The 13,863-nt window shown below is 42.8% G+C and overlaps 1 protein-coding gene across 1 annotated transcript; it reads left to right on the top strand.

Annotated features, from left to right (window-relative positions):
• Positions 1-711: 711 nt before the first annotated feature.
• On the top strand, positions 712-12,789 carry CETN3 (centrin 3). The gene is made up of 5 exons (XM_075411263.1): positions 712-836; positions 3,589-3,724; positions 5,044-5,158; positions 7,752-7,943; positions 12,351-12,789. Exons 1-5 carry the CDS (start codon positions 820-822, stop codon positions 12,392-12,394), a joined length of 504 nt encoding a protein of 167 aa, XP_075267378.1. The 5' UTR covers positions 712-819; the 3' UTR covers positions 12,395-12,789.
• Positions 12,790-13,863: the final 1,074 nt, after the last annotated feature.

Here is a 13,863-nt window from a genome sequence, read left to right as displayed (position 1 = left end):
GTTCCAGGTGTGGTCGGGGAGCGCCTGCCCAGCCCAACTCCCCGCTCTGGCAGAAAGACAAGGAGAGTGCCGAGTCGTCCCGATTCACCGCACACCAGCCAAGAATGCAGTGTTGGCTGGTCCTGGGCTGCTGGGGGCGGGGGGGGGGGGGGGACTGCAGCGCTACAAGCGCTTTGGGCTGGAAGGGAGCTTTGAAGGCCATCTAGCCCAGCCTGCAAGGAGCGGGCACACCTTCCACCAGACCAGGCTGCTCGGTCGACACGTAACACGGATTTCTTCCCTCATGAAACTTTTAGGAAGGCGAAGCCGGACGCTATCAGAAAGGCCTGATAAAAAAGTTTCCACAACTCCATTAGCCTCCATGTGCAAACGCATATGGCAAGAGCACGCTCACGAATCCCACCGCCCCTCACGCTTCCGAGCTGAGGCTGAGCCCCCAGACCCCACCGTGCGGGGTCACGGCGAGCGCAACCGATTCTCAGCCCACAGAGAGCAGGCCCAGACCCTGCCGACAGCCAGGCAGCGCCCGCTCCCTCCCGCCGCCATGCCCGGCGCCGCGCAGCATTCTGGGTAACGGCACCGCACACCCCCCCCCTCACCATTGACTGGCAGCGCTTCAGCCAGTAAGCGTGCGTCGGGCGCCAGGAGGCGGGACGATTCCCCGCCAGCGCCCAGTCAGGCGACGGCGTGCTGGCGAGGAGGGCGCTGGTTGGTTGGCGCCGCGTTTCCAAGGGGAAGGGAGCGCGGCGGCGGGGCCCGGTGCGGAGCGGTGCGGTGCGACCCGGCTCCCCCGCGGCCCGGCTCCAGGGCACCGGCAGCATGAGCTTGGCCTTGAGGTCGGTACGGGCAGCGCGGTTCCCCCCCCTCGGGCCCCGGGGTGGCGCTGCCGGGGGGCCGGCGCCGCTCTCTGGGTCCCTCAGGGCCCAGCCGTCCCCTCAGGGGAGATCATGGCGGGCAGCGGGACGAGGGGGGCAGCGGCGGGGCCCGGGCGCTGGCGGGGGGGGGGGGGGGGTGTCACCGGCAGCCTCCGGCCTCCCTTCGTGCGGGCGGCCGGGGCGCGGCGGGCCCGAGAGCCGCCTGCTCGCCGCGGGAGGGCCGGGCCCGGCGGGCCGGGCTGCGGGAGGTTCGCTGCTGGGCGGTCTGAAGCAGCGCACCCTCAAAAAGCCGTTTAATAGGTGGTAAACTGGGCTGTGGGGTTTGGGGGTTTTCCCCTTAAATTCACATTCAGTAACTTGAATAAAGGGGCCCGGCTTATAAATCCTGCACCTGGCAAATCCTCACCTCGAAGCGTAATTAATATATGGCACGCGTGATCCTTTTTTTGCAGCTCTTGAGAACTTCACGCTTCGTGCAGTAAAAGCGGTTGTAGAAGAAGTGTCACTAAAGTGCGCGCACTCAAGTGCTGCCCTGCCCTTTAAAACAGTTCCTTTATGCTGAGCATTAAATAAACACTCGAGTAGCCAGGTCCTCCTTCCGGAAGAGCTCGTCGTTAACCGGCTTTCGGACGTCCAAGTGGATTTCAGATTTCATCATCGAAGCGTGCGAGATGTAGGCTCTCTGGGTCCCAGCCACTCTCCCAGCGCTAATTATGTAGCCAGCTCAGAGTTATTTCAGGCCTTCCAAAAGCTGTAGTAATCCAAAGCCTGTGTGAGATCACACTGTCCCAGCTGGTCTGCTGAGGACTTCTCACGCTTTGAGGATGCTGTGGTCTGAGGGAGGTCCAGCTTGTGCAGCTTGCACTTTTCTTGTCTGTATTCGGAATTTTTACTGGTGTAGCTTCAGGGTTTGTTGAGAGCTAAATCCCAGCTGTGTGTTTAAGCTTTGGTTTTGATTAAAATTAGCAAATTTGTAACAAAGGAGGAAGAAAAGCAGCTCCTTACAGGAGATTTGGAAAGTAAATAGCCTTGAAAAGCCATTTTCTGTTCATTCATCAGTAATTTTTATGCATTTTACAGTAGGTGACACAGCACATGTTTTGCCTCTGGTGCAGATAAATAAATGAGTGTAAAAAGCCATCTCCTGAGAGCATAATCTAAATTACACAAAAGTTCAGGTTAGAAAGGGCTTCTGGAAGCCATTTGGTCCAGCTTTCTGTTCGGAGCTGGTCCCACTCAGAACTGGATGAGGTTGCTGAGCCCCCTTTCCAATCGGGTTCCAGAAATTTCTGACGATGCAGACCCCTCAGTCTGCCAGCACAGTTGTTCCAGCACGTGAACACTCGCATTGGGAAAATGCTTCCCCTTAGATCCAGCTGCCGTTTCTCCTCTCGCATTTTGTAGTTGGTGTCTCTTCTCCTTTCGCTGTGCTCCTCTGAGGGGAGCGTGCCTCTGTCTTCTGTGTTGTGACCCTCTATATAGCGAAGGACAGTGCTTGGACCCCATCTCAGCCCTTCCCCACCGAGTCCCTCTGCCCCACTCACCCTGCTCTGACCAAACCCAGCTCCCTGCGCTTCCTGTGCGCTGTGTGCCGCAGCTGCCAGGCACGGTAGTCTGCCTGAAGCCTTCTCCCTTTTCTCTACATCTCTCTCGCACCACGTCCGGCTGTGGATACCCCAGCAGGTCTGATGCGGCCTCACGATCGCAGAGTGGAGGGGAGTTACCGCTGCGATTAGCCATGCTCGTCACAGCGTGCTGCTGAGCTTCAGGCCTGCCCGCTTCTTCTGAGAGTGTGCACCGAGTGCTCTAACAGCCCTAGGGGATATCGCCTGCTATCTCAAGTGTACTATTTTTTTTTTTTTGGAGTTCTTGCTCTGAAATGGACTTGTTCCAAGCAATTGCTCTGGATGCAGCAGGCAGTCTCGTTGATGTGAATAGAGCGCAGCTACAGCAAAATTTACTGCCTTCGTCCAAAGTGTCTTTTATCAGTGCCATACTTCAGTTTTTTCAACTGTTGTTCCGAGTATATGAATCATGTATTTTCTGTCTGTTGTATGAAAATTTAATCGTATTTCTAGACTAGCCAAGGAAGAGAAGGCTGTCTCTGAGCATGATTTGTAGATTTGGGAGGCTTGTCTCCTCTGTATATACCAAAACTGGAGCAAAAGAACACTGTGTGTCTGCGTGGTTTACAGGATTAAAAAAAAAAATAATCCATAAATGTCCTTCATCTAAGAACTGTCACTGGCAACAAAGCCGATTTGTGGCACGTAACGCCCACTTCAGTAGCCAGACAGCCCAGTTGTCTGGCCTGGTTAAGCCTCCAGCAGCCCATCTGTTTCAAAATTCTGTCTTCTAAGCTACAGTTTACAAGTGTTTTCAGAAGTTGTATCATTTCAACTGCTAACATAGTTTTCAACCTCAAGTATTCTTTTTAACTGGTAGCTTTTCTACCCTCTGCTGCTGTTGTTTATTAACCAACCTGTGCTGATTTTCTTTTGGGCAGAGGAGTGGAGGTATCGTTCAGCTGTCACAAAGCAATTGCCTGTTTCAAGTGTTATTTTAAGCTGGGAGGGCAAGCTGGGGAAAGATTGACTAGGGAAAGTTGTGATCTGTGCAATTATGGTGAGTTTGTTATTGATAGAAAAGGTTATCCACAGTGGTGTCTTCCCTGTAGAAATCGATTACACTTAATTTCTTTCTTCTTGTGTAGGAATGAGCTTTCAGTAGACAAAACTAAAAAGAAGAAAAGAAGAGAACTGACTGAGGAACAGAAGCAAGAAATTAAAGATGCCTTTGAGTTGTTTGATACAGACAAAGATAGAGCAATAAATTATCATGAGTTAAAGGTAAAAGTGTTTTTTCATTTAAACAGTTTCATGGCAGATAATACAGATCTGTTTCCTAATGAGTTTTTAACATGTTGGCTGTGTCTTTAAAAAAGCTATTGGCAAATGGAGGTTAGCATGGCAGTCTTTCCTAGAGAGTCTACCCATCTGGAAGTCTCTACAAGTAGTACATGAAGTTTATTTAAGTCTCTTTAAATTTTTAATGATTTTTTATTCTAATTGTACTGCATCAAGAAACAAAAGTAGCTTTGGAGAGGCCAGTGTTTCTGTCACATATTGGGTGAGATTTTTTGGGGGAGGAATCCCTAACCCAACCTGCTGGCTCCACATTCTGATTCTACCAACTATCTCAAAGAGAGGAAAAAAAAAAGTCTATTTTTACTTTAATTGCTGTTAGGGGAATATCTTAGGCGTAGCAACTCCATTCTCTGGTCCCTTCTCTTTATTTCAAAGTTCAGATATTTTATTTTTGCTGGAAGCCACAGTGAGTGGGGTAGTACTGGGGTCTGTTTCAGGACTCTTAATACGCTTTTTCCAGTTATGGTGTGCTTTGAATTCCCAGCTGTCATGATTACTTGCAAAACTGTTTCTTAGCTGTCTAATTAAATACTGTGGCCATGAAGATAATACTATGGAAGAACAGAAATATATGAAGAAAAGAACTATCTCCGTCTCTACAAAATTGGCATAGAGCGTAGGTTTTTGTGCGCCTGCATCCATTAGGGCTGTGGCTTTCCCCTTCTGGTTCCATTTTCATCCATTTGGATGAAGTCAAGGTATTGTGTGCTGAGAACTGCCAGTTGTAATGGGAAGACTAAACATGTGCTCCTAACCTAATGGTAAAAAAAAAAATGGGTTGGTGTACACTGTTCACTGGAAAAGCAGCAAAGTCACTTGTAAGAGGACTTGTAAACCCATGAACATACACGCACTTAGTATGAATACCGAAAAATAATAAATTGAAGAAAGGTTTTTAGTCTTATCTTTGAAAAAGGGTCAGTACTTGAGATGTTTTTGGAAGTGAGGAAAGTAAATCTGCTGGGCCTAAGAAGCACTGTGTCCAGTCTGTAAAACCCCTGAAAATGCAAAGGCTTGTTTTTTCACTGTAACTTGATGTTCCATTTGTTAATAGCAGTTTTAGGCAATTTTTATATCCAAAACTTTTTTCCTTTTATTAATTTCATTTATTATTGTTGCTAAACCACTGTTATGCACCTTCTCTCTTGGGCAAGAAAGTAATTACTGAAATGAAAAAGAAATCTGTTAAAACTTTGTATTACATCTTCATATATGGTTGCACTTCCATTTTATTCCAAAAGGTGGCAATGAGAGCCTTGGGTTTTGATGTGAAAAAAGCTGATGTACTGAAAATACTTAAAGATTATGATCGAGAAGCAACAGGCAAGATCACCTTTGAAGACTTTAATGAAGTTGGTATGTGTTTGATTGTGTACCTTTAGAGAAATTTGGCCTATAGTAGTGACTACGAATTGGAAGCAGTACTTTGTCTACGTTTTCAGTTATGTAGTACTATTAAGACATAGAAATGGGAGATTTAGTCTCATATTTTTCTTAATAGAAGTCAATAGTGGAGGAAAAGAAATTTTTATATTCTGAATATTCAGTTTGGTATATAGAGATGAATGATAGCCCCAGTATAGAAGGAAATAGAGTATACACAGTCCTAATAATTTTCAAACTTACACAAAGGAGTAAGTGCTAACTTAAAATGTAGACATTCTTGCGTTGTTTACGGATTTTGCAAAATTCTCCTTCCTGCTGTGGAAAAAGTATATGGCATTGAATTTCATGGGAAGGAGTGCGTACACTGACAAACCTTGAACAGAATGCAGACTTCATGTATAACAAAGAGAAGAGAAACTGAAGCAGATCTTAAATACTGTGCTTCAGGGATTTCCAACTGTTGATAAAAACAATAGAATTTTGCTAGGCTGTTTCTTTCATCTGGAGATTGTGTATTGTGTAGTTTGGCGTACTTGGAGTATATAGTGATGTGCAGAATTTTTAAAGAGTAAGTTTATTTGAATATTTTTTGGTTGTTACATAGAATTTATACTTTTGCATACAATGTGCGTTTACAAAAAATAATAGGCTGCCTGGGATTTCTCCCATGTATGGCTTGATATCTCTGTTTCATTTTTCCAGTCCATGTGTTCAAGGCATTAGATTGCTGTAAATTTTCTGAAGGAAAAAAAAACAACCCACCCCAGTGTAGTACCATGTGTGTTTGCTGTTGGCTACGAATAACAATCTACTTAGTGTGGCAAAACAGTTACTGATTGAAATGTGGCAAACTGTAATGATTTAACGGGTTAGGATTGGACAAAACATGTTTTTAATGACAGATAGTATTTTTGTAGTTGTATTCCAGGTTAGAGCAAATTATAAGTCAGAAAAGAACCAAATAATAAATCTTGTGGGGAAATACACGTGATCAGTCTTGATTTAATCAAAAAAAGTGAGAGTATTGCTTTAATAGCACCAATAATACTATAATTGTGTCATTATGGTATAATATTATGTAACTGAGTATACTACAGTCACTGTGTAATTCTTTCTTAATTCCCAGTGTTCAATCCTGGCATTGTTCCTTGTTTTCTGGTTCAGTCCTGGCTGTCAGTATGGGCAATCAGTAAGCATTGTGAGAAGCCAGGAAAATTCTTGTAGAAACCACAGTATATACTTGGAAGGCTATCAAACCTGTCCCAAAACTTTAGTCAGATTTGAGTGTTGGTATGACATGATGTGATCTTGACATAGAATTAAACATGATACCACTTCTAGCAGACAGATCAGGGAGTCACAGAAAATAGGTTATAGAAGCTTTAATTGTGAAGAGCTGCCACATACAGCTATGCAATTCTTGAGCCATCAATTTTTCATAATTTAATGGTTTTTATGGTTTTAGATGCAGGAATGGCCCATCTGAAATGTATAAAGATGCAATTACACTTTGTCTTGTTTTGTACAGTAACGTTATTTATAGTATTTAGAGACTTAGTGTTTTACTGCTCTTCTACTAACATTGCAGTTGTCATTTAGCCACAAAAGGTAGAATTTTTCATATTATGTAATACTGTCATGCAGCGTAGTTGTTCTAAATGAAAATATTGAACTTCAGCATAAATCTGAGGGATTTTTGTAGACATACAAAGTTCACTGCTGTAGCGAGCTTATGTGAGCTTGAGTCTAATTTTTTCCTGTCAAGTTTGCTGAGCCAGAGCAGGCGTTCCGTCTGCAGACAGCAGCAGATGCTGAGTGGTTCTCTATGCACAAACAGGGTGGATGTGTTTTTAAGGGCTCGATGAAAGTCATAAATAGCAAGTCATGTACTACAAGACTAGCAGGTACAAAGATGTGAAGATGTTTATGGCCAGTTCCAGAAATGTGGCAAGTTTGTCTTTTCTGTTGCAGAAACTGACAAATGGGTGTGATAAAAGGAAAAATGAAGGCTGATGAATCCTTTCAGAATTAATGTCTTGCAGTTCGTGGTAGTGTCCTTTTCATAACCCCTGGGCTTAGATTGTGGGGTTTTTTTTTGTCAGTTGCTTTTTGTATCTAAAAGAGAGATTGCATGTGAGTGTCTTTCATGACAGTGTTTCAATGTTTTCTTTAAGTCAAAATTCTGTCCTGGTCAAAACACATAAAAAAATTCATATGTCTTCATCTGTCAGAGCTGATTTTTTTTCTGAGAGGTAAGTTTGGAAAAGAGTAAGCATGTGTGTACTTTTAATTCCTAGTGAAAAGCATGAGTGTGTCTAAATTTCCACATAGCTTTCCACTGCAACAGGTTTGTCCCAAATTGAAACTTAGCTTGGGAAAAGAGAGATGAATAAGAGAGGTCAGATAACAGCAGAATAAATATGCACAGTGAATTGAAATATATAAAAATGAAAGAACAGGTGAAATCGGGAGTGTATGTTCTTCATGTTGCCTCACTCTGGCAAGGTCATTCTGACTTTACCCTGCAGGATTCTTTCGTCTGACTTAAGTATCCTTCTTACAGTGACAGACTGGATATTGGACAGAGACCCCCAGGAAGAAATACTCAAGGCATTCAAGTTGTTTGATGATGATGACTCTGGTAAAATAAGTTTGAGAAACCTGCGCCGGGTTGCTAGAGAATTGGGTGAAAATATGTCAGATGAAGAACTACGGGCTATGATTGAAGAATTTGATAAGGATGGAGATGGAGAAAGTACGTGTTGGCAAGCAAAAACCATACAGTCTGTTTTTAATTTTCTTCCCTTTTTAAATGTAGTTTTGTTGTGAAAATGTCCTCTTTCGTTTCTTTCTAAATAACTTGCAGCTCAAACTTAATTTAGCCTACAAATAGTGGGAATAGTGGTTTATGACAGCTGCTAGTCCTGGAAACACATCCTGGAGTCTAAAATCAAGTTGATTCACCACCAATTCTTGTTCAGCCAATTTCTGTGGAAAGGTTGGTGAAAGTGTAGTTGAAGGTGGAAGTAACTGAACTGGTACATGGGAGATTCCATGTACCTACATTACCTTTTTATTTCCGTATAAATCAGTAAAAGGATTAAAGTGCTAAGGGAAAGTCTTCTGATCACCTAGTCAATATTTCTTAAGTGGCGATGTGTCACTGTTGAGATTTCAGCATGTTAATCAGATCGGAGTATGAAGCTAGGAAATCGTGCAGGATGTACCCTGGCTCTGTGCAGGATCAGCTCGGATGGGTCTCTGACGTGCTTCTGAACTTAAGAGTGCGGGGGAACACAGTGTGAAAAATGGTTCTGGGCAATTGACAAGGTCCATACAGAGTGGGTTGTGGAAGGGATTTATTATCTAGAGAAGAGAGTGCATTAGCAAATCCAGTTTGATGTTATGCTTGTTAAATCTTCATGGACGCTGGAACTTAGGGTTTCTTCATTAACTTGAAAACACTATGTTTACACCAAAAGCCTTAACATCTGAGTTTCAGGGACCACTCACTTGAGACCGTGTACATAAACAGTGCATGTTTAACAGTCGTCAAAACCTACTTTTTTTTTTTTTTTCCGAGTTTTTCTTCGAGGATGGTGACTGGTGTCTGAGATTTCACTAGCAGCTCTTCCAGTTACAGTAGTATTTCTACTTAGGAGCCATCACATCTGTTGGACTCAAAACTCTCATTACTAGTGGAAAAAAAAATTGTGGTGATGTCAGCCTTGTGACAGCCACTCCTCCCCTCTGTGCTGTTCAAGGTAGATGTTATTCCACACTTGGGAATACATCTACTCAAGTACCAAAACAACCCGTTTTCTTCAAGGGGAAGAGCAGGACATTTTAACATCTCAGTGTGTGGAAATGCAAATCTTTGGTTCCATTGTAGCGGTGTAAATAGGGAGCCTGGAGACAACAGAAGGGCCATGATTCAACTGCCAGAAGAGTGTTAATGTTGATGCTGTTATTATTAAAGTAAATGTTGAGAGAAGTGTGTGATTTCTTTCCTTCTGGAGCTATTGTTTTCTGATGCCTTTCTGCAGTCTTAGGCCATGGTTCCTTAATAAATCCCTACTGCATAATTCAGATGTTCCCTCATGCTCCCAGCTGTGTCATCCCAGCCGTTTCTTGCACTGGCAGTATCTGATCCCACAGGTGAGATCTTTAAGGGCGCTAAGCCAGGAGAAAACTTACTCATTTAGGTTTTTAAGTGTTGCTTTTTTGCTGCTTAGATCCCTGAACTGTCTCTCTGCTTGATCAGATTTTCTTGGAGCTGCATCCTGAGAAAATAGATTTTGTTTTTTTCTCAGTGTTTCCTGTAGGATAATTGAAGCAGGTCAGTATAGCGAAAGCTGCAAGTCCTGTTTTCAGGCAGCGATCTGTGTGCAGTGACACACAGGATGGCAGCTGTGAATTCTGGTAGACAATGGGAAACCTGTTTACTTCCTTTTCAGTAGCTGTACAGCAGACAAGGAGCAATGCCTGTTTTCTCAATCCATTAGACTGAGTACTAGCCTAGGTAGATGCTTTCAATTTTGAGCATGTTGTGCTTTTGAGAGGAAGAGTTGTAAGGACAATGCGCTGCTAGCTTTACTTTTATTTTACACATTTTGTTCTGTGTTGCTCTCCTGGAGCTGTCAAACGACATGTCAGAATCATGGATGGTTTTCTGTCCTGTCACTGTTTGGTCACTGCAAATTGAATGTAGACAGTTAGCTTCTTTCAGGAAGGTTGCTGAGTCATAATTATTTTGGGTCAGTGCTACATTTTTCATTTCAAATTGATCAGCTGAGAGTGGGTGGCTGAGTTTCCTCTTCTTCATTCATCCATTCATTCTCTTTGTTAGAGCAGTCATGCACCAGATCGAATATGGAAGACTGACAGCTAAGGTTTGTATATGGTGCTGTTTATCCATAAGGTTCTGTGTGTTTTCTGATCTTTAAAGAAAACTGATGCCATTTCTAGCTTTTTAAAATTCATTCTGAAAAAGTAAATAATCCTATGAATCACTGCTCCGTTTAACTTCAAACATCTGGGTCATACAGCAAAATCTTGCTGTCATCTAATTCTCCTTCTTTTCCTGCCAAAAAAAAAAAATGAAGCTGTTAGTTGGTAGCCTTTTCAACTGATACTTCAAACAGAGCAATAATACCACTTGTGGTTGAACACCCTTCTTACATTTGAGAGATTGTTTTGCTCATAGTGAAACAAGGTCTGTTGTGTGATACCCAGGCTACTTGAGCTCTTGTGTTTCCAGCAAAACCACTGAGCTGGACTGGTACACTGTATGTAAGTTTCTGTAGAAGAAAGTATTTGTGACATATTCCTGTCTGCCTTAAAAACGTAAAGTAGTCTTATATTCATATTCATGGTCTTAGGAATGACTTCTGTTTTGGAGTATGACTGTTTTTAGAAGCTCCATGCTATTAGTTCATGCAGTTTCTGTCATCTTGTGTGGATGCATTTTAAGGAAACACGATCCAGTTTTAGGTCTCAGATTTTGGTACAGAATTGGGAAAAAAAATCTCCACTGAAATAATATGCTCCTTTATCTCTCCAGAGTCCAAGTCAGTGTTTTCTTCGTATTAGCTGTGATACTAGTTCATTCTTTTATGGATCATTTATGTCATAGAGTTGAGGGAAATCTGATGCTAGGAAAGCCTATGATTGCTTCTGTTTTCATTATGCTTAACTCGTGAACAGATCCGAAGTCTGAGGATGCCTAGCTGGGATTAACTGGGTCACTGGCAACTGTACCTACTCTTCTCTTTGCAGTATGTTTGAATGTTACAGAGTTTGCTTGTTGTTATAATACTGTATTTCCACTTTGCAGCTTTGTTTGACAAAGCATTGTTTTAAACGAGAGAATAGTTGGGGGAAGATGTTTGTGCTGTTATTGTGCTGTTACTGTAATAAAGCTATGGAAATGCTTTTTAAAGTCATACAGACAACATAGTGCTTATGTGTAGTAGAACACAATGTAGCTGCGTGTTGGACTGGTATTTCAGAGTGTAGGGTCCCAAGCTAGACTAACTCTACGTGTTTCATATTTTTTTGAAATGTGTCGCAATACGGCAGGTGTAGGCTTTTTTTTTTTTACTCTTTGACATAGTCGAATTTGCTTAATTTTCTTCTAGCTGTAAATGTAGCTCTTGCTGTGTAGTGCTTTGTTTAGGAATAGCTTGGGCACGTTGGCTGGGACAGATAATTGTCAGGGAGAATTCTTCGTACGTGTCTGGTCTTTTCCATACCACTTACTTATCCTAATTGTTCCCCATAACAGTAATTAGTTGTAGAGTGAACATGTTCATTGGTTAACTCTGTTACAGTGACTCTGTTCTAACATATGAGTAAGGTCAATAGCTCAGGTATAAGTGCAGCGAAATAATTACTGTCTGCTGATTAATTTATTATTATGACTTAATTTCTTCAAGTACATTTGTGTAAAATTTCTGTTAATTATAGCTGAAGAATGAAGAACGTTCAGATGTGGCAAAGCTTGTCAAAAGCCCGTTTTAATTCTAGCTAATTTATGGAATCATTAGTAAAGGATCTTAAAATTCATTTTGTACTTGGCAAGTGCTACAGGTTTGAGAGAGAGAGGAATACCGTGGTTTTGGAGACACGGGAGGTTTAGACGTAAATGTCCAAATAATGATTTTAGGATTAGAACCAGATTTGATCATAAATGGAGCTGCAGCATTGTTGCTTGAGAAGCACTTATTTAATAAAACTTACCTACCATTTTAAACGTTTTCATAAGTCTTAAAAAATCATAAAGTATTATGTTTTTGCATAGCCATCTTTTTGCATACTTTTCTGTGCTTTTTCGATTTTGTTTTACTTTTAGAATATTCTTACTTTCATAATTAGAAATAATAGCTTGTTATATGTGAGTTAGATCCTAGCCTAAGCATTCCACATAATTAAGCTTGCATTCTGACTTTTCTTTTTACATGAAAAAAGAAAAAGTGCAAGATCTCTATTCTAGAAGCAAAAAAGTCCAAACTTTTAAACCTTGATTAGTAATGGATCAGACACAATGAATAATACTAACTGGGACACCTTTAAGAAAAAAGTGTAATACAGATATGCATTATTTTCTTGTATGGTTTATGGATGTTTGCTGTTTGACTGATGATTTTCTCTTTTTCTACAGTCAATCAAGAAGAGTTCATTGCTATTATGACTGGAGATATTTAGCATCAGAAGAAGAGAAGTTAACTCAGCACAAAAGGGAGGAATCATTGGCAGCTTCCATTACACTGTTTTGTACTTCCATTCATTTCTGTAGCTGGAGTGATGCAGAAAATTGCTTTCCTCACAGGACCAAAATAAAGACAGGTTATATACACTGATAGTTCAGTATTTCATATCGTTAAATATTCTCACTAGAATAATTGATATATCATTTTAGAACAAGTAAGTAATGCTGCCTTTCAGAATGTTCGAGTACTCATTTGTAAAATAGCTTTGTATAGGATTTCTAAATTATAGTATATTATAAGAACCTTACGAGGTTGACTTTGTGTTAGCATTAGCTGTGGCCTTAGTTTTGATACATAAGGTTTGACAAACTTCCATTTTAATAAAATGTACTTTACTATTGCTACTTCAAAGTCTTGTTTTTGTAGTTTAATCTGAACTGAACTATAGAGTAAAATCCTTCAGGGAAAACATTTTTTTTTTCATTTATGAGATTGTGCTTCCGCTGGTCTAGAGCGTATAATCATAGGGTGGTTTGGGTTGGAAGGCACCTTGTAGACCATCTAATTGCAACCCCCCTGCCATGGGCAGGGACCCCTTTCACCAGCCCAGGCTGCTCCAAGCCCCGTCCAACCTGGCCTTGAGCACTGCCAGGGAGAGGGCAGCTTCTCTGGGCAACCTGGGCCAGGGCCTCACCACCCTCACAGTGAAGAATTTCTTCATAAATCTAATCTAAACCTGCCCTTTTCAGTGTGAAGCCATTACCCTTTGTCCTACCCCTACAGGCCCCTGTCAGAAGCCCCTCTCCAGCTCTCTCGCAGCCCCTCCAGGCACTGGCAGCTGCTCTAAGGTCTCCCCGCAGCCTTCTCTTCCCCAGGCTGAGCAGCCCCAGCTCTCCCAGCCTCTCCTCCCAGCAGAGGGGTTCCAGCCCTCGCATCATTGCTGGGGCCTCCTCTGGCCCCGCTCCCACAGCTCCAGCTCTGTCCTGTGCTGAGGGCTCCGGAGCTGGACACAGGACTCCCGGGGGGTCTCAACAGAGCGGGGCAGAGAGGCAGAATCCCCTCCCTCGCCCTGTGCCCACGCTGCTGGGGATGCAGCCCAGGAGATGCTTGGGCTTCTGGTCTACCAGCACACATTACTGTGTCATGTTGAGCTCCGTGTCAACCAGCACCCCCAAGTCCTTGTCCCCGGGGCTGCTCTCAATCCCCTCATCCCCCAGCCTGTATTTGTGTTTTGGATTAGCCCGACCCATGTGCAGGACCTTGCACTTGGCCTTGTTGAACCTCATGAGGTTTGCACAGGCCCACCTCTTACACCTCTTCAGGTCCCTCTGGATGGCATCCCTTCCCTCCAGCGTGTGACTGCACCACACAGCTTGGTGCCATCTGCAAGCCTGCTGAGGGTGCACTCAATCTCGCTGTCCATGTCACCAACAAAGATGTTAAACAGCACCGATCCCAGTACTG

This window comes from Opisthocomus hoazin, chromosome Z (genome assembly GCF_030867145.1).
Source record: "Opisthocomus hoazin isolate bOpiHoa1 chromosome Z, bOpiHoa1.hap1, whole genome shotgun sequence".
In the NCBI taxonomy this organism is placed as follows: Eukaryota; Metazoa; Chordata; class Aves; order Opisthocomiformes; family Opisthocomidae; genus Opisthocomus; species Opisthocomus hoazin.
The sequence above is the reverse complement of the archived record's forward strand: the minus strand, read 5'-3'. Positions and strand labels throughout refer to the sequence as shown.